This window comes from Microtus oregoni, unplaced genomic scaffold (assembly GCF_018167655.1).
Source record: "Microtus oregoni isolate MIOR12 unplaced genomic scaffold, Mior012 000006F_ref0000085, whole genome shotgun sequence".
Taxonomy (NCBI): domain Eukaryota; kingdom Metazoa; phylum Chordata; class Mammalia; order Rodentia; family Cricetidae; genus Microtus; species Microtus oregoni.
In genome coordinates this window covers 28,104,522-28,124,406 of record NW_024543065.1, presented here as the reverse complement: position 1 = coordinate 28,124,406, position 19,885 = coordinate 28,104,522, and the positions used below count along the sequence as shown (strand labels likewise).

Sequence of the window (19,885 nt, the reverse complement as noted above, 5' to 3'; positions counted from 1 at the left end):
ACCCCACCCCCACCCCCGAAGTGGCCACTGGCAGCTTGTTAGTGTAGCTGAGCTGACCTTGTCAGGCTGACAGAGCCTAAAGAGTGTCGCACAGAGAATTTATAGTAGGCAACCTAGAGGTCCTTGTGATGTTGCTTGGCGTTCAGGACATCTTTCAAATTAGGGGAAAGATGACATATTGCCATAAGTGGAAGAGAACAACTTCAAATTAGGACTCTGGGAGCCGATCAGGAGGCATCAAACGAGCCCTCACAGGCAGGCAGTTCCTTTCCCAGTGGTGACATGCAGGCTGTGGAACTCTGTGTCACCCCGGCAGGAGAAGCAGCAGGGCTTGTGCCCCACAGGAAGAGAGCATCTCTCCCCTTCACCCATCCTTACAGTAATGCAAATTGACTAGAGACAGGCAGACAAGAGCGAAGCCATTTGTTTGTTTATTGCCATGAAACTTCAGATGTTGTGAAACAATCAGACATGCCAGGGTTCGCTATGCCTTGTCTTTCTGGAACAGCAGGGGCATTTTAGTGACATACTTTATCCCACAAACAGCAAAGGACAAAGCCATTAGGGACCTGTGCAGGCCCTTCCTCCTGTCTGTTCAAAATGCCCAGGCGCTGGCAGCATCGCTAATCATCCTCCCTTTGTCTCATGGGATGGTGGTGTGGAGTTTGGAGTTTGCCTGAATCAGCCTCTGCCTCCGTCTGGCACTGGGTGGAATTTTCTGAAGAAATGCCAACAGAAAAGTTTATATAGTGGGGTGAAAGCAAACAAGAAAATGGAAACTCTTAGCAATTCTCTCATTAATTACGCTTGTGAATCAGCCCGGGACATTCAATAATTGTTTCTTGTAAACATTTGAGTGACTGTAATTCCAAGAAACGGCCTCCACTGAGCAGTGGAGTATTCCCATGTTTGCCGGGTGCGTCCTCTCCTTAGTTAGCATGGTTTTTGTTTCGTTTTGATCCTAATCCTGAGACTGTAAAGTAGAAAAAGAGAAAAAGAGCCTCGTCGGTGAGATGCACTGGCAGGAGCTGGTAGATGGGGGTGGGGGGTGAAGAGTGGGCAGGGAGTGGGAGAGAAGGGGAGTGGGGGGAGTAGGGAGAGGGGGAGGGGGTAACTGGGGGCTGGCGCTGAGTGTGGGCTGAGGAGCAATGGGAGCTCATGGAAGGACCTAGCAAAGGAGGACTTGCTGGCTCCCCACTTGGGATCCTCCAAGCTTCTCTGGTTCAGGCGAGGAAAGAACCGTTTATTTCAGCAAACTCGCATTGATTTGTGTGCCTTGGAGTTTAACTTTATACTTATTATGGGGTAGGGGGGTAACCCATTTGCTCAGCAAGGTAGCATCAGAAAGGAAGTGACGAAACCCTGACAGAGAAGCCGCTCACACACACTCAGGAGGCTGTTGTTGTCATCTGTGTGTGCCGGTTGCTACAGTCTGCACGTGCCCCTTAGACATTCTGTGGAGGTTTAGAGGGCTGTTCTCACCCACACCCCATGATCTCCTACTCTGTCACCACAGGGATTGAGCTCAGGAGAGCTGGCATTTTGTCAAAGTGTGCTGCCTGTCTCCACCCATCCATCCTTCCACCCACCTATGGGTGCAGCCATGAGCCCCTTTATGTAACGCATAAGTACTTAAGTGTGTAAGTGTGTTCCAGTTGGCGTGGTTTGGGAACAAGGGCAGCTACATGGATGTCATACCCTGGGTGGTGGATGGCTGTGACCAGTGCTGGCTGTCACTGGGAGCCAAGTTCCAGGGTCTCTCCATGACTCGATTTAGCTGTACATCCTTGGCAAGTCACCAGACACTCCCAAGGGCTCTGTTTTGTATTTGATGGAAATGACTGCCCCCTTCTCCCTTCTCCTTCAGGCCTCCGCTGCAGGCTGTGGAATGGTGACTAAGGCTTGAAAGCCTTACTTGTAAGATGTCAAGGGCCTTTGGTGTGGTGGGAATGCAGCAAACACTGCTTTTAGGGAAATAGAAGCAGGAGGCCTGGGAGCATGGCTAATCTCCCTTGTCTGTCAAGCTGGAGGTCATCCCAGGCCATTTTAAACCCTGTCTCCAAAAGCAGTGAAAGGGAGAAAGAACAAAGGAAGGGAAAGAGAACGAAATAAAAGGAAGGAAGGAGAGGCGCCTGGTTAAAACAAACAAAGCATGCAAAAAAAAAAAAAAGTAACAGCAGCAAAGATTTAAAATGTCAGTGAAGCAATAATGGACCCAACCCCGAACTATTAAACATGAACTTCAGCTTCCCTACGGGGAACTAGCCTGCTTCCTTTGTAGATGGTACATGCTCTGGCTTTGTTTGAGTGAAGGCTGCCCATTCCTCTCTGACCTGCCTTTCCAGGGCCAGCTAGTAGGGTCCGCCAGTGCCCAGCTAGCGCAGTGATTCAGAACCGAGCACACAGTCTAAGTAATCCATGTTTTCCAGACTCCCTGGGCTACACCAAGGCTTTTGAGGAGAGTGGCCTCTCTCCAGGCCCTCAAGTTGGGAAGATCATGTGCCCCACAGCTTAAGATGACCCTTTCACAACCATGGAAAGGGAAGTCCTACAGGAGCAAACAGAGCCAAGGATGGAGACAGCCGTCAAGTTCAGTGACTGTGAAACTTCTAGACCCAGCTCTACCACAGAGCTGTTGTCACTGCCAAGATGTCCTTTTTCCTCTTTTTACCTTCCTTCTTTTCTTGGGTCTGTGGTGAGGGGCCGTTTACATATCCCAGACTAGGTTTTCACCTGGAACATAACAGTCTGAAATTTCCAGACTGTATGGAAGCTAGATGAAAGCAAAAAGATTGAGGGGCGCAACACACCTCCTCAGCCTCTGAGAACGTTTCCTTAGAAGTCAGTCTGTGTCTTCACCGAGGTGCTGGTGATGAGATGTAAGGATGAGATGTGGGCGGCCTCAAGATAAGTGAAAAATGCCCCCGTGGGAGACTCCACTCAAGATACAGATCATGAAATGACCGGAGGGTGGGGTAGATCTCAGGGTGACATACTCTTTTCATCGCAGAGTGGGAAGGGGAGAGGGAGTGGGCGGATGGGGATCAAGGATCAAGGCTGGTCTCTCTTGTATGCCAAGCTGCTTTAACAAATTAGAATGCAAAGACGCTGTCTATCATGTAAGAGGACTCGCATGCGCATCAGTGGTTGTTCTGAACACACCAGGGGAGTAGACCTTTCCAAGTCTGCAAAGGAATGGACCGGCTGTTTAGGGTTTCAGCTCTCGACCTCTCTGGATTCTATTCAGCCTCAACAAGTAAAGACATATCATAATATAAGGATACTTATAATAATATAAGATAAATAATATAAGGATAAGAAGTCTCCTAGGACTCGAGCGTCGTCAGGAACATAACAAAGAGAGAGGAAGAAAATGCATCCCGGAAGAAAGGCACCCGAGAGTCTCAAGTGTTCACGGGAAGTATGGATGGCTGGATTGTTCTCTCTTTAGGAAGGTGTTGGGCTCTGTGGGGTGCAGAAAATCAAATTGGAGCTTATAAACCCTCAAGATCAAAAAACAAACAAACAACAACAACAACAAAAGGCAGTGCTCAAAAAAGAAGTGAAAGAAATGTATGAACAGGGAGAGGAAAGACACTTAACAATTAGAGTAAAAGAAATTAAAGAGAAATGTATGAACAGGTAGAGGAAAGACACTTAATTAGAATAGAAGGAGCTAGAAGTGTGAGCTGTTCTGAGGCAGCCCAGAAGAAATCACAGAAAGAAATCGGAAAGGGTAAAGCTGAGAGAATGAGTGGGGAGACTGAGGAGTGAGGTAGAAGGAGGAAACTTGTGTTTTGGAAGAGAACCCCCATCTCCTCTCGGTCCCTTCCTAGCACGGACTCACTTGGAACTGGGGACCAGGCATTCTTCCAAGTTATCTACGTATTTCCTCAAAGTTTGCAACAACCCATGAAAAGTCAGAGCTGATAAACAAAAGAAACGAAAAATCAAGATATATTAAAACGTAACTTTCTACAGTAAAGACTTAAACACAAATAGACAATTGGCGTCCCAACAGAATCTGCTATGGAAAAATTGACAATGCGACATTTCGAGCTCACACTGGATACACTCTGTAGTTCTTGGTTGGGTGAAGAAAGCATCCGGTGACCACTCAGGCCCAACCAGCAAGCCACAGGAAAGGAGAGAAGGGCAAACTGCGCTCCGGCTTTAGCTGAGCATCTCTCGGTGCCAGGAGAGAGAGGAGAGTAAAGAGAGAGACTAGAATTGTATCGGCAGTCATCTGTCCTTTGTTCAAAGGACAGCAAGCTGGGAAGAGTATTCATGCACTTTCTAGAAAATTCTTAGACAATGGAATGATGAGTCAGAACTCAAGACTTCACATTGAAAAGGATTTGGTAAAAGCATCCGTGGTAAGTTTATTTTCGCATTATGAAGACGGAACAAACCTTGATGGTTTCAGAGCAGAAACCTTAGCAGTGTGGTCAAATACGAGTACCCAAACCCCCGTGTGGGAGGAAGTGTGACTGCGAATCTCGCCACTCGGGTGAGAAGCAGGTTTCTCAGACTGACATTGAAATAGTTTCACGGTGATGCTTTCAGCGTCCTAATGCTCTTCGTTATTTTTTTTTTCTTAACTTTAGAGAGATCTCTTAAAAACTAACATCTCTTGGGAAGATTCGTTTTCTCGGGAGCTCTGCAGTTCCTACAGTTTCACATGAATTTCTGTCTTCTCTGTTTAGACTTTCTCATTAGAATAATATATATGGTATTATTGTATCTACCCACCTACCCTCCCTTCTGGGTACACTTCTGTTCTCTCCTTCATGTGTGTGCACGTGCATGTAAAATGTACCTGGAACAATATTTACCATATAATAATGATTTATTTCTGGCTAGTGGGATCTGGGAGGATTTTTTTAAAGACTTCTTTGTACTTTGGATTATTATTGAACCTTTTCAAATAATAGATGTTATTTTATTTATATCACACACAAAAAAGAAATGAAGTCGTTATTCTTTGAAGAAAGAAGGGTAATGTGACTGAAATGGCTGAAGAAGTTTCCACGGAGGGAAGACAGGCATGGGGCATAATGGTTCTGCAGCTGCCCTGCATGTCACTTCCCACGTGCTATGTGAGGGTCCTGAGGTGACAAGCCTGACCTTGAGGCCCCTCCAGGTGTGTCTCCACACTGGCTGCTTAGGTGTGGCCCTGGGTGCACAAAGAAGCCCAGCCCCCCAGGCCCAGACCCACCCCCTCTCACTGAGTTTGAGTCAGAAGAGGAAGGGACTAGCACCCCCTGATGGCGACATTCCAGATTGCAGTCAAAGTGTCAAGACGGCAAGGTTTAGCAGTCGTAAGCCAAAGCCCAAGTCTTGCTTTTGAGGGTGAGGTTTGTTGGAACTCAGCTGGACTCTTGCATTTGCAGACTCTCTGTGGCTGGAGCAGCAGCAGGGCAGACTCTCTGTGGCTGACAAAATCTAGACATTTGCCACCTGATTTCATTCAGTATCCTCTTGGAGCCAGTATTAAAAATGAAATGTCCTTTTCTTAAGACAAAGAAAACTTCTGTTCATAGTTTGCACATTTGCCTTTTCTTCTAATCATTCTTTAAATTTCCCCTTTCACTTTCTATAGATGTAACTTTTCCTAAAATGGACTTTTTCTTAATTCTAAATCTAATTAGTAGCCTGGCAGTGGTGGCTCATGTCATTAGTCCCAGCACTCAGGAGGCAGAGGCAGGCAGATCTCTGAGTTGAGGCCAGCCTGGTCTACAGAGCAACAGCTTTGGCTACATGAAGAATCCCTGTCTTGACAAAGCAAAACAAAAATCAAAAACAAAAGCAACCAAATCTAACTAGTTATTATTACCCATATTATTTTATTACTGGTACAGCCAAGGAGTCAAACCTGTTTGTCTATATGCTTTAAATTATTTTTACAGTCCTTGAGTTAAAAATGGTTTAAATATTTAAAAAATTTTTAAATATTAAAGGATCATATGTACATATATATACACACACGTGTATAATTTATCCTTGACTTTATCACTTAGCCTCCAAATTATAAATGTATAAAATACTAGCTGTCCCTTTAAGAAAACATTTGCTGATCCTTAATTGAAGAACTGTCATCATAACTAGAAGAACGGTCATGAATTATAGCAAAATCTATACTTTTGAAATATTTTAAAGAGCTATTATTTTATTTCCTTGGGGTATTTATGGTCCCGCAGTGGATGTGGTCGGGATGATTGATTGTGCCATTCACCATGGGCTGCAGGAACGCCGTCAGTTTTGTATAGCATTGCCTGCGACAGTTGGTTCTAATAGTCCAAGTGAAACGTAAGACTTTTGTCAATGACAGGGGCCAGGAGACTTTACATCCTGAAACACCGGCGGCTGTAGAGGAGAAGCCCCTAGAAAACCACGTGGAAATTTCTCTTTTCTCCACAACTTTAACCTATAGCCAGGGCAGAAGCTGAGATTATTGCTGAGTCGGACAGCCCAAACCTTGATGACACCTTCCGTAAAGCCCCCACTGCGGAGTCACGTTAGGTGGTGTGCGCCAGTGAGGGCCACCGATTCACTTTCCACTTGTAGACGGATGTCCCAACTAATGAAATGTGGCTTTCTTTCTCTGAAAAGAATGTCATAGAAGAGCCCAGTGACTAATTTCCAGAATTGTTTTATTTGGGCACATCAAAAAAAAATCATTGTGAAAAATTTAATGATGCTGTTTAATAACACAGAGCAGGAAGCTGGGAAGAACGGTTACTCTGCATGACTGAGTGCGGACATAAAGACATCTGATAGGCAGGAAGTCACTGCCGATACGAGGGTGGAATTTACTAATGTGCAGAGGTCGGAACTGCATGGGGACGTCTGCCTTGGCCGCACATGTAGCCAGAGGAGTTGTCTGATCTACCGGTGGGATGCGACCAACAAGGCTGCTGTTGTGGTGTCAGGCACTGAAATAGCTGCTCAGAGCGAGGGTCCCTTTCCAAGGGATATAAACAGCAGACTGTAAACAAATGGTAGAGCAAAGGTGTGAAGATCGACCCGGGGGGGGGGGGGGGGGGGGGGGAGCAGCATTTGAAGGGCTTAGGACTGAAGAGTGAGCAGTTAACTAGCACAGATCATTCCGTCCTCCCGCAGCCTCCTGGTGGGGGCACCATGATTGCTCCCCCCCCCCCCCTTCTGTACAGATGAGGAATCCTACTTGTAGCAAAAACTCACTGACAGCCGCACAGCTTTGAGGGGGTGTAAGCCACAGGGACTAGGGTAACAGCTCCAGATTTTTCAAGTATTTAAAGGGTTTCTTGAGGGGAAAGATACAAGTTTGTTTCCGTCAGCAGTGCATGTTTTGTGGTACAGGCAGGGTCATCTGCTCCTCCTCAGTGAAGGAGGGGTGTTCCTTCCCCCACTCTCTCCCTCTCTGTGAGACAGGAAACACAGCTCACCTTGAACTCACCAACACCCTGATGCCAACTCCTAAGCCGTCCAGCCCATGCAGCTCTGACTTTCCCTTGGTATCTGTCTTTCTTGCTCACGCCTGTGCAGAACTTTAGCAGATGCGGACACAGAGCTGTTTGCCTTGGCCAGACAGCACCTCTTTCCTTGGTCCCCAGTGATTGTGACCCCATCCTCCGTTAGGTCCTCTTTCCAGGAATGGACCAACTGCACCAACGTCCATTTCTTCCCTCCTCCTGATGCCTGTGTCCTTGCAGGGAGCATCCTGGAGGCCTGGGTCTCCGGCTCACAGCTACTCTTCCAGGACTCTGGTCCTGTGTGCCACTTGGAACCCTTTCTGATGCCACGTCTTTGGCCCACCTGGCATCAGACACTGATTGTTCCTCTAGGTGCCTGTAGACTCAAAGAAAAACAAAAATAGTACAGACAACCTGCTAAGTTCCCTCAGTGTGACACCTGGCATCCTAAGCAGAAGTCTTGCCTTTGTATGAGGTCGGGGAGCCCTGAGCCAAGTAGGTTTCCAAGGTCATGAGACTGTGGCTGTTGACCCAGGATGTGAACTTAAGCTGGGGGAGGTGTCCGTCCTCTCAGTGTCCACCCACAGTGATGACCATATATGGTGGTGGTGAGTCCAATGCCTCTCTCTTTGTGGGAGCTGGGGACAGTACTGCCAAACATGTGCACATACGGGGTTTCCTCATGCCTAAGAGTGAGGCTGCACAGTTGAGGTGTCATGGAACCAACCTCACCCCAGGCCATGAGTCGGAGAGACTGGACAGGTACTCAGGGGCAGTGCTGTAAGCTGCAAACTGTCTTGATAATTTCAGTGTGTGTTCAGAACACACACACATACACAAATACATATGCAAACACTTGTATACACACATACATCATATATGTGAAACTCTTGATATTGAAACTTCAGGCTATAGCTAGAAATGAAAAATACAGTAAATCCCTTGGTTTTCCATCCCATTGAAGGTTTTTTTTTTAATTTTAAGGTTTTATGCATTATAATGGGTGTGAGCGTACATCGTAGCACACATGTGGAGACCAGAGGGTAAACTGTGGAGTTGGGTCTTTCCTTCCACCTCTACATAGACTCGGGGAATCAAGCCTAGGTCACCCGACTTGCGGGGCAAGCACCGTTTCCCTTTAAGCCATCTCACCAGCCCTGTTTTTATTTGCATATATTAATTATAGATAATAATGGGTTCCATGGCCCTGATAGCTGTATCTGATGTACTTTTGTCGTCTCACCTCCTTCGCCCTCTCTTGCCCCCCTCCCACACCTTATACAGATATAGAAAAAGATAATGCCCTCAAGTCAACTATAGCTGAGAAAAGTTGCAGCTGGGTAAGCACACACAAAGTCAGGCACCTCCATGACAAGCCAGGCCCACTCTTGCTTGGAACTCAAGATGCTTCTCATCTAGGGATTGCCTAAATATACTTTCTCATTTGTTTTAACCTTTAAAATATTTCTATGAATATTTTTAGAAAATATTAATTGAATTAAGTTTTAAAGTGGGACTGGGATATACCATGATGCAATGGGAGGAGCAGTGGGTTGAAAATTAGAAGCTCTGCATTCCAGAGCTGACCCTGTTGTGTGACCTTGGGCACATTAGGCTGGCTTCAGTTTTCTAACGCGGTTTCGTGTTGTAACAGCGCCCTCTTGTGGTCTATATCCTTAACCATTTTTCCCCAGTCAACTTTGGATTTATTATTAATATCATTATCATTATTATTATTATTATCGTCGTCATCATCATCATTATTATTATTTTGTTCCGTCTAGTGTTATATTTCATACTGTTAAGTCAATAGACTTGTGCTCTTGCAGATAAATGTTAGAAGGCAAGGTAGATTAAAGCAGACAATTAAACACCATCTCAAACTATTGCAGTTTATAAAAATAGAAATACCATTCTGTTTCATTCATTCCTCCTAGGGACCAGGGGAAGCGGCGTGCCAGGGCCTCCTCATGTCCTAGCAGCTCAGACCTGAGCAGGCGGGAAACCAGATCAGGTAAGATACTTGTATGCTTGGCCCTCAACATCCTTTACCCTCAGCATCCTTCATCTTCAGCATCCTTCACCCTCAACATCCTTCACCCTCAACATCCTTCACCCTCAACATCCTTCACCCTCAGCATCCTTCACTCTCAGCATCCTTCACTCTCAACATCCTTCATCCTCAGCATCCTTCACCCTCTGCATCCTTCACCCTCAACATCCTTCACCCTCAGCATCCTTCACCCTCAGCATCCTTCACTCTCAGCATCCTTCACTCTCAACATCCTTCACCCTCAACATCCTTCACTCTCAACATCCTTCACCCTCAACATCCTTCACCCTCAACATCCTTCACCCTCTGCATCCTTCACCCTCAACATCCTTCACTCTCAACATCCTTCACCCTCTGCATCCTTCACCCTCTGCATCCTTCACCCTCAATATCCTTCATCCTTAGCATCCTTCACCCTCGGCATCCTTCACCCTCAACATCTCCATGTTGTTAAGGCAATGGGACTTGTTTTTCAAAGACAAATGTCAGGTGGAAGTCATAGGCTGTTTAGGGGGGTCTAGAGTACCATACTATGTCCTGATTAACAATTCTCTGTTCATCAACTTCAAAACTAGAACCAACTTGTTCAGAAACCAACATTTATTTCCTAAGTTTTTATTATCTCTCTTTGGTCTTACCAGTACCCAAATCTGATGCCTTCAATGTGGATAGATGCTCACAGGAATTCCAGAGTGAAAATATCTGGAGGATGGCCAAACTTGACATTGGTGGAACTCAAGTTCAAAAACACTGCCCATTTATTTAAGTGAAACTATAACATTTTACTATGAAAGTCCTTTGGGAGCTTGAGGAAATAGACCAAGGGCTAGAAATGGAACAAACTGTGGTAGTGAGAAGTGAACCAGTGGGCATTTGTAACATTGACTGGAGTCAATACAGGCAGCGGATGAAATGTTAGTTATGGGAACAAGAATTAGGGATCTCTGTGCCACGTCTGGCAAGACGAAGTTTCGCCACACCCATTTTGATGGCTAGTGACCCCCAAGTGGAAGAATATGGACAAGGTAGGCATAAAGAAGGCTTCAATGCTACAAGGTTTTAAGTCCTTAAAATAAAGAAAAAGATTTATATGTGGCACAATGTCAATATTGGACCAAGCTGGTCAGGGCTGCACAGGTGCTTGCTACGTTCTTTATTTTTTTGTTCATTCATACAAAAGTTTATGTCTGGATGGATGATTATACATCTATAATCTGGACATTTTGGAATCAGAGGCAGGAGGATTATGAATTGCAGCTGGGTTGAGCAACACAGTAAGACTTTGTCTCAACAAAAATAAAAATGACAATAAAACTAGCACTGGGTGAAGTGTTCTCTTCAAATTAGCTTCTCCTCAGGAGGGAGGCTCTTCATGGTCACAGGGAGTGAGTGTATCCAGAGCTCAGAAGAATCTAAGCCCTTCCTATTCCCAAGACAGCTGTTGCCAGGGGCTTTGCATCTGCACGCTAAAAATAGCAGCCCATCCTAACATTGTGTCGAGCTGTGTCCAGAACTCAAAGCTGCGGTTAGCAACTGTAACCACTGAGACAGCAGAATCTTCAAAACAGGCAGTACTTCTGCCTGACTTACCCAATTTCCTGTTGAATCGTAATTTTTATATTTAGCAAACTGTGAGCCTAGATGAAAGTGTTTTTTTTTTTAATTTTCAAGTTGTTCCCTAAGACTGAGACAAAGTGTGTGAGAATGCATGTGCATGTGTGCATGCTTGTGTGTGCGTGTGTATGTGCGTGTGTGTGTGTGTGTGCGTGTGTGTGCGTGCGTGCACATGCTTCTGTTTCTAGAATTAACTGGGAATAATGTCTAGAATGGAGGTGGTGGGGCAATGAGGACAGCATGGGGATAAAGAAGTGACAAAACCATAGCCAGACGCGACCACATAATTGGGGATTCCTGAAAAAAGACCACATAGTGTGGCGACTTCTCAAATGAGTCTGGATGGTTCTGGAAGGGTCCTAAGGAGGTAGCTAGCCTTTTGTGATTTCTGACTCACCTTGAGAATCCCTCTCTTTCTGGGTAAATGTGTTGTCTGATCTCTCTCTTCCTAAGGAACTAGTTGCTAACTGTGCTTTCTTGTAACTGCACACGGAAGAGCACACCACACAGGTGTTTGTTTGTTGGGTTTTTGTGGTTGTTGTTTTGTTTTTGAAGACCATACAGATTTAAAGCCTGACTTTCTAGTCATTTTTGGGTTTTGGCGTGTGGGAGTAGGTTCATGCTCTCATAGATGTCACAAGTCCATGTCGCGTGTCTTTTTCTGTCACTCTGCACCTTATTTTTTGAGGCAGAGTCTCTCACTGTACCTGGAGCTCACATTTTGGTTACACTGAACTGATCAGGAAGCTCCCAGGAACTGCCTGTCTCTGGGTTATGGTGTACAACACCATGTCTGACTTCTTATCAGTGTTGGGGATCCAAACTCAGGTGCTAGGCTTGCAATCATAAGTACTTTACCCACCAAGCCAGCCCCAGCCCCCCTAGTAGATTTAAGTGTTTCATAAATATGTCAAGGACATTATTAATACTGACTTATCTATCAACTTCTGGGTTGTCATTTGCATTTGTAAATGCTGATTTTGTTTATATACTCTGACCTTTAAATACCTTAGTTTACCTAGGATTATGAGCAGCTATAGTTTTAGATTGCTTGAATATTCATATTCACTTCAGAATCATATACATGTGTTTTATTCAGTTCAGGCATATTCAAAAATCCAAAAGGCTAAGGTGGTGATCTACAGCCTTTTAGCTCCCGTTCTGAAAACTTCAATGTTCTGAAACTTGGAATATCTCTCAAACACAGGTAGCGGCAATGGCAGACCTGACCAGAGCTGCAGTGTGAGTCCTGTTAGTGGGAGTGTTCATGACGGTGCTGTAGGGACTGCTCCAGTGTTAGTGTTCATGGACAGTGCTGTAGGGGACTGCTCCAGTGTTAGTGTTAGTGTTAGTGTTCATGGACAGTGCTGTAGGGACTGCTCCAGTGTTAGTGTTCATGACGGTGCTGTAGGGGACTGCTCCAGTGTTAGTGTTCATGGACGGTGCTGTAGGGGACTGCTCCAGTGTTAGTGTTCATGGACGGCGCTGTAGGGGACTGCTCCAGTGTTAGTGTTCATGACGGTGCTGTAGGGGACTGCTCCAGTGTTAGTGTTCATGACGGCGCTGTAGGGGACTGCTCCAGTGTTAGTGTTAGTGTTCATGACGGTGCTGTAGGGGACTGCTCCAGTGTTAGTGTTAGTGTTCATGACGGTGCTGTAGGGGACTGCTCCAGTGTTAGTGTTCATGGACGGTGCTGTAGGGGACTGCTCCAGTGTTAGTGTTCATGGACGGCGCTGTAGGGGACTGCTCCAGTGTTAGTGTTCATGGACGGTGCTGTAGGGGACTGCTCCAGTGTTAGTGTTAGTGTTCATGGACGGTGCTGTAGGGGACTGCTCCAGTGTTAGTGTTAGTGTTCATGACGGTGCTGTAGGGGACTGCTCCAGTGTTAGTGTTAGTGTTAGTGTTCATGGACGGCGCTGTAGGGGACTGCTCCAGTGTTAGTGTTCATGACGGTGCTGTAGGGGACTGCTCCAGTGTTAGTGTTAGTGTTAGTGTTCATGGACGGTGCTGTAGGGGACTGCTCCAGTGATAGTGTTCATGGACGGTGCTGTAGGGGACTGCTCAAGGAAAGGCCTATTGTGAACACTGCTCCCTTTCTGAAATTCAGGCTTTTCTGAATCCTGCCCCACACCTGGCCCCTAACAACAATTCAGTTTTGCTTTATAAAGTCTTGCTTATGGGTTGGATAGCTTAGCCAAGTCTTCCTGTTTCGACTACATTGTATCTTTACCATTTAACCACCGTCTAGTTGTCAAGAATTCCCCGTTTGCTTTAGTGCTCCAGGGTTTTCCCATGCTCAGCTTGCCCAGCCTACCTGGACATGAGCAAGGTTTGATTTAAAAAAAAAAAAAGCCAGCACACTTGCTGCAGAGAGTAGACATTCCCAGAATGCACTGGAAGGGTTGGGGCATGGGCCCTGGAAGGCAGGAGTTAATTGTACAGCTTCCCTTCTTTCCTGGGAGATATCAGTGCTTGTGTGTGGGGGTTTCCTGTTTGGTGGCTTGAAGATTCATTTCAAACACTGCTTAATTCAAATTAAAATTTAAACGCAAGCCACTGTGGGTTTTATCCACAGAGTTTTCTATGCTCTATACAGGCGATTGAGAAGAGTTCAGTGGTTTTCTTTTATTTTAAGACTTACTTTTATTTCTGTGTTTAAGTATGTATCTGTGTATGGGGATGCCTATATGTAAGTGCTGAAGTCCAGAGGAAGATGCAGCTCTATGAAGTATTCTAATCCCACTTGTAAGTTCTGTTTTTATGAATTAAATCATTCAAGTTTTCTTTGGGGTACTTTGATGAGAAGACCCATGCTTCCCCTTAGAGTTGGGGCTTAGGGTGAAGTGAGATTTGATTCGGTTCTTAATTCATCTCAGCGACGCAGAAGAGCGGCCTCTGAGTGTGCCCTGTCACGAGTCCCTTTTCACAATGCTCTTTCCTTCTCCGGATTCCTTTGCAGCCTCAAGAGCCAGCTTACAGGAACAGGAGACAGAAATAGAAGTAGATGAAGTCTTTTGGAAAACACGGATCGAACCGATTCTGCGTGAATTAGAAGAGGGTAAAACAACAGTTCTTGTTTTAAATCAAAACTTTGCATTTACTTGCTACTCCCCATCGCCCTGATCTTTTCAGTGCACTTTGACGATTGTTTCTGTGGCTATGTTGAGAACATGCTGTGTGTTTGCGTGCCCTGTAAATCTGTATAGTAAATACTATGCAAACCATAGTATGTTAGTGAGTAAAACTATCCTCGGAATATGCTGGGAGAGCCAGCTTCCAAAACTCCCCAGTTGAGCAGGTCATGCATCTCCTCTCCCTGAAGAAGCGCTGTCTGTGTCTGCCTCTTCAGGGAGACTGTCGCATTCTAGAAGGTCAGGAAAAGCAGATCTCTTGAACTGAGTGGGCCACACAACCTGGACAGCAAGAGCTGTGTGCGTGGTTTTGTTGATTCTACTCCTGAGGCTAAGTCCCTCTGTCAGGGAGGCCACTCACACAGCTCAAGAAGTGGCCTGGGATGTGTCCTGTCCAACACTCCAGAGGGCCACAATGAGGCATTCCTGGGAGGTTATGGGGAGCTGCCGAGAGGATGCTGCCCGACTTTTTCAGAATTCCATTTAGAAAGGTGAACTAGAATCCTCTGGATTCTTGGTCAGAGCCACAGAGCAATCCCCATGCTTAGTACCGTGTGCACGGTGGTTCTGGCTAGGCTGTGCTCTCCATGGGTGAGTTCTCAGGGCAGGTTTCCTGGTCTCAGTGCTCTCAGCAGGTGCTTGGTGCTACATGTAAACTCTGGAATAAAAGATGAATGAAGCCATATCACCTCCAGAGCCCTATGCCATTCCAAACCTTGGCGGCGGGGGGGGGGGGGGGGGTGAACGTAACAGCATTTCCCCACTAGAGTTGCTATTTTCACCTTCCTGTTAGCCTGGCCTGTGAAGTCTGGGCCGTTGCTTCAGGAAAGGAGTGCAGATCAAGTGAGGAGGGTTGGAAACCCCATCAGAGGCCTTCAGGTTGCAGGCCTGCCTGGAGGGCAGATCTTCCCTCGGTGGGGTCATCAGTAGACACCCAGTGCTCTGCCCACCAGTTACAATCGAGCAAACTCAGGACCTTGCTGAGATTTAGGGTGTGAGATAGCAGGCCTCTGGGAAGCTGTGCTTCATAGCTGGATTTCAGCCTGGGCTCCACAGCAAGAGCCTATGTCAAAAACAGAACCCGCAAGCAAAGCAAAGAAATATCACATCTTTGTCCCTAGACAAATCTAAAACCAGCAAGCGTCATGAAGCCCAGTTTCCCTGACACTGTGCGGTTTCTTTAATTCACTAAGTGGTTAGTGGTTAATAGATTAGTTAAAATAGTTAATAGAAGAATTAAAACTCCCGTCTGCCCTCTCCCATTTTCCCCAGTACTGGCACTCCGCACTGCCTTATGGACTCTCCCTGTGTTTCTTTTTCTCTGCCCCTAGTCACCCTGGTTTTTTCTTTTTTCTTTCTAGAACTTTTTGAGAACACATTGCTAACATTTTCAGGGTCAGCCTCCACTACATAATGAGACTTTGTCTCAAACTGAAACAAAATAAAAACAAAGAACCCCAAATCTTAGCTACTTCGGCCTTCGATTTTCTGTCTGTTAGCGTTAGAAGCAGGGTGTTCTCTTCCACATCTGACCATACAACACCTTACAAATCCCGCCTAGGAGCAGGGTGTTCTTATCCACATCTGACCACACAACACCTTACAAATCCCGCCTAGGAGCAGGGTGTTCTCTTCCACATCTGACCATACAACACCTTACAAATCCCGCCTAGGAGCAGGGTGTTCTTATCCACATCTGACCACACAACACCTTACAAATCCCGCCTAGGAGCAGGGTGTTCTTATCCACATCTGGCATACACATCTTCCTGCATGCTGCTTATTGTCCCATGATTTCCTCTCTAGAAAAAGAAAGCCCTTGGATCATACGTTTCAGTCACCGGTCACAGCCCTTTCAGAATCCTGAGACAAGTGAGAAAACGCGGCCATTTATTATAGAGAACATCCCACCCATCCGTTTTCCTCCTCTTTTCTCATGCTGAGACCCAGCTCGGGCCTTTGGGGCAGCAATAGCCATACACTTACGCTGCATCTTCCTCGTGTACCATGGCAGGAGGCCCATGTGCTGACCTTTCCCTTAGTGGAAATGTGAATTTTGATCATTTGGGTCAGGTGGTGTCTGCTGGGCTCTGGCTCTGTGTAGCTGCTGGGCTTCCCTTTGTGGTTAAGCAGTGACTTGGGAGGCAAAGTTACTTGGTGACCCTGTTACTGTCTCACCTGGAAACTCTTAACCAGCTACAGAAACATCTTCTGAGGCCTCGTGCCTTTCTGTTTTGTTTTGCTTTGGCTTCTTGAAACATGCTCCGTAAGTGGCCCAGGCTGACCTTGAACTTGGCCATCCTCCTGCCTCAGCCTGTGGAGTGCAGTACTCCAGGTGTCTTTTAGAACTATTACAGCCAGTTGACTGAGCGACACAGCTTACTTGAGCAGTAGCTGGAACTCTGGCCCTTGAGCCTTTCTTCCCGATTCCTTTGTAAGCTACAACAGCCTTGAGTAGAGCCCAGGCAGCTGAGAGCAGCTCGAAGCCCTGGCTAGTGAGAAGGCAGCCAGCCAGAGGAGAGAACCGCAGCATCACAACAGAGGTGCTTCCCACAGTAGAGCCCGGGTCCCTCTGTGTCTCAGCTCGGGCTAGATCATTTCCCACCGGCTCTCTATTCAAGAGCATGCCCTAGAGGCTTTGCGGGGTACTCAGCTATTGAGGTATAAGCTTTTTTTTTTCTTAGACGTTATTGTTGAAAAGGGCTAAAAATGGCCTGAGTCACTTCCTCTTGCTGGTGCACACTTCCTCCATGTCAGCGTCTGAGCTCACATTATGGTATTTATTTAAGATCGGCTTCCCACTTTTAAGTTTTATGATGGGGTCTATCAGAGGCCATACTTAACAACAGAACAAGCTATACCTTGAGCTCTTTTCTTTCCCCTTGTGCTCCCTTCCAGCGCGGGGTTTCTTTCCCGGTTAAACTGCTCTCAAAAATCACTGCCTTCAGAATTGCAGCTCCAAAACCAAATGTTCTCCTCTCCCTCTTTTCTAACTAACATCTTTTTAAAAGTCCCATCTTTGATGCTAATGGTGGATGCCATTACATCTCTTCCCCGAGACGACAGTCATTTTGAAAGGAATATACCGTTGTTTATTATCAACAGATATATTAGGAGGCAAGCTCGTTTGAAGTGAAGTTGTACATGTTGTTCTTGCTCTGCCATGCAGGGGTGCCCATCAGGCACACTTACAGCCTTTCTTCCCTATCTGTGTATAGCACAAAACACCTACCTATTCACAGGTGAGAAATCATTAGCCCTGCAGGGCAGTATTTATTCCTTTGGAGTCAAGCAACTTGTTTGAAGAAGTGGAGGCAGGAATGCAAATGGCGTGCCTCAGTGAGACCGAAGAAAGTCCAGGTGGCGGGCACTTTGGAAGGAGGCCAAAGACAGGCTTTGGAAGGCGCTTGTTCTAGATAAGCCAATTGACTGTTGAGTAACTACGTTAACCTAGGGGATGGAGCGGAGAGATGAAAACGGTCAAGTAGGCGGGAGTGATAGGAGGAAGGAGACTGGCTTCTGGGAACCTGGAGATGTCTAGGGGATGTGTGTCCGGCATATCTGAGAATGCATTCTCTTTGCTCTGACAGAAGACGACGTTGAAGCAACGTGTGCTGCTTGCACGCAGCTCCATCACACCTTGGAGGAAGGGCGCTTGCTGGGAAAGAAGTTCAGGGGAAGAAGTGTCCTGCTGAAAACGCTGTATAAGCTAGTGGATGCTGGTTCAGACCCGCTCAGCCTTAAACTTGCAAAACTCATCCTAGCAGTAAGTTTGTCTTTCTCTTGTTCTAGCAGACTGCATCCCATCGGTGCTCTGCCAGATGTTGTGTTTGTAACATATTGAAAAATGATGAAAATGCATTGTGTCTGTTTAGACACAATTAAGACAGTAAACTCACACCCCAGAACTGGACGAAAAAGTGATTCCTTAGGAATAAAGCCAAGCACATAGGGACGATCCCAACAAGCTTGCGTCCGCACTGTGCCTAGAATTTACTTTTAAAGGAAGATAGAGAAAAGGAAAGTCCAGAGAGGGAAAAAAATTTACAACAGCAAACATTTCCAGTTCAATTGTTCAAACAACTAGATCGGGCAGTTCGGGACAGTGCAGGCTGTTGTTTTTGCCCTGTGGTCTCTGCTGGGAGCCCAGCATTGTCTCATGATTTAAAATAAAGGCAAAGGCCAGGTGCTTTGTGAACCAGTGTGAAAGAGGAAACCAGCTGCGTGTGGTCACAGGAAGGTCCCTCGGTGGCCATAGAAATTCTCTGCAAAGTGTTTGGAGGAAAGGCCAAATCCAAATAAAAGCCCGTGGCAGCTCTGTCCAGCGCACAGCCGGATAGGTAGCTGTGTTGTCATGGCCACAAGTGTCAGAACCAAAAGATAAGCCATAGCTGTCCTGGAATGTTCTAAGAAAGCGTCAACAACAAATGGATAACAACAGAAAATGCCCCTGTTCACCTGTCAGTGGTGCAGAGGAAGATGGGAAAACGGACTGAGTGGAGGGAAAGCCCAGTGTCCTAATAGTGTAGTGAGCATGTCCATTTCATCTTGATAATAGAGTCTTTCATATGCAGAATATTGAGCCACATTTTCTGTGTAATTTTGGGTAGGGACTACACCCTTACTGAGCTGTCATAGGCTATCCGTTCTCACCTCAGAGGTAGGAACGCGTGACTCAGCGCATGTGCCCTTGAAAGAGAATTTCCATTCTAGGGCCCTGAGAAGGGAGCTGTCCCAGGGAGGATCCAGGTTGCCAGCACTCAGGGACTGGCTTTACCTTTTCACCTGGATTTTAGATGTTTGTTTTGTAATTTACCAAAAAAAGGGGTAAAAAGGAAGAAAGAAAAGAGGAGACAGAATGAACCCCAGAACTATTCATGTTTGCAGCGAAAATGTTAGCACTGTTATGGTGATGTTGGGCAAATCAGGTGTGTGTGTGTGTGTGTGTGTGTGTGTGTGTGTATATGTGTGTATGTATGTGTGTATATGTGTATATGTGTGTGTATGTATGTGTGTATGTGTGTGTATGTGTGTATGTATGTGTGTATGTGTGTATATGTGTGTATGTATGTGTGTATGTGTGTGTATGTGTGTATGTATGTGTGTATGTGTGTATGTGTGTATGTGTGTATGTGTGTGTATGTGTATGTGTGTGTATGTGTGTGTATGTATGTGTGTGTATATGTGTGTGTATGTGTGTGTATGTGTGTATGTATGTGTGTATGTGTGTGTGTATCACAGTTTAACTGAATTAGGCCTTATGAACTGGATGTTAAGTGAATAAACTTCAGTAGGTTAAACAATACTGCATGCCCCAAAGAATCTAGGTGCAGTTAAGTTCTGATGCAGCGTTAAGTGGGTTGGTGCCGCTTTCTTCTTTTAATTATTTTATGTTTCTGAGTGTTGCCCCTGCATGTGTGCATGTATGTGCCTTGTCCCGTGGAGGCCAGAAGAGGGAATCAGATTCCCTGGAACTGCAGTTACTGGTGGTTGGGAGCCATCATGTAAGTGCTGGGAACTGAACCTCCACAAAAGCAGCCAGTATTCGTAACCACTGAACCATCCCCTCTAGTGCCAGGCTGGTGCCTTCTTATCCACGATAGAGCCACTAGGTCAGAAGGGAGCGTCAAAGC

The 19,885-nt window shown here is 46.0% G+C and overlaps 1 protein-coding gene across 3 annotated transcripts in view; it reads left to right on the top strand.

Moving 5' to 3' along the window:
• The window catches only part of Armc2 (armadillo repeat containing 2), a 109,615-nt gene that overhangs the window by 27,788 nt on the left and 61,942 nt on the right, over positions 1-19,885 (top strand). For all 3 annotated transcript variants that reach the window (XM_041654012.1, XM_041654011.1, XM_041654014.1), the window contains exons 6-8: positions 9,392-9,468; positions 14,081-14,179; positions 17,843-18,018. In XM_041654012.1, coding sequence (XP_041509946.1) covers positions 9,392-9,468; positions 14,081-14,179; positions 17,843-18,018 — 352 coding nt within the window. The remainder of the gene's footprint in view (positions 1-9,391; positions 9,469-14,080; positions 14,180-17,842; positions 18,019-19,885) is intronic.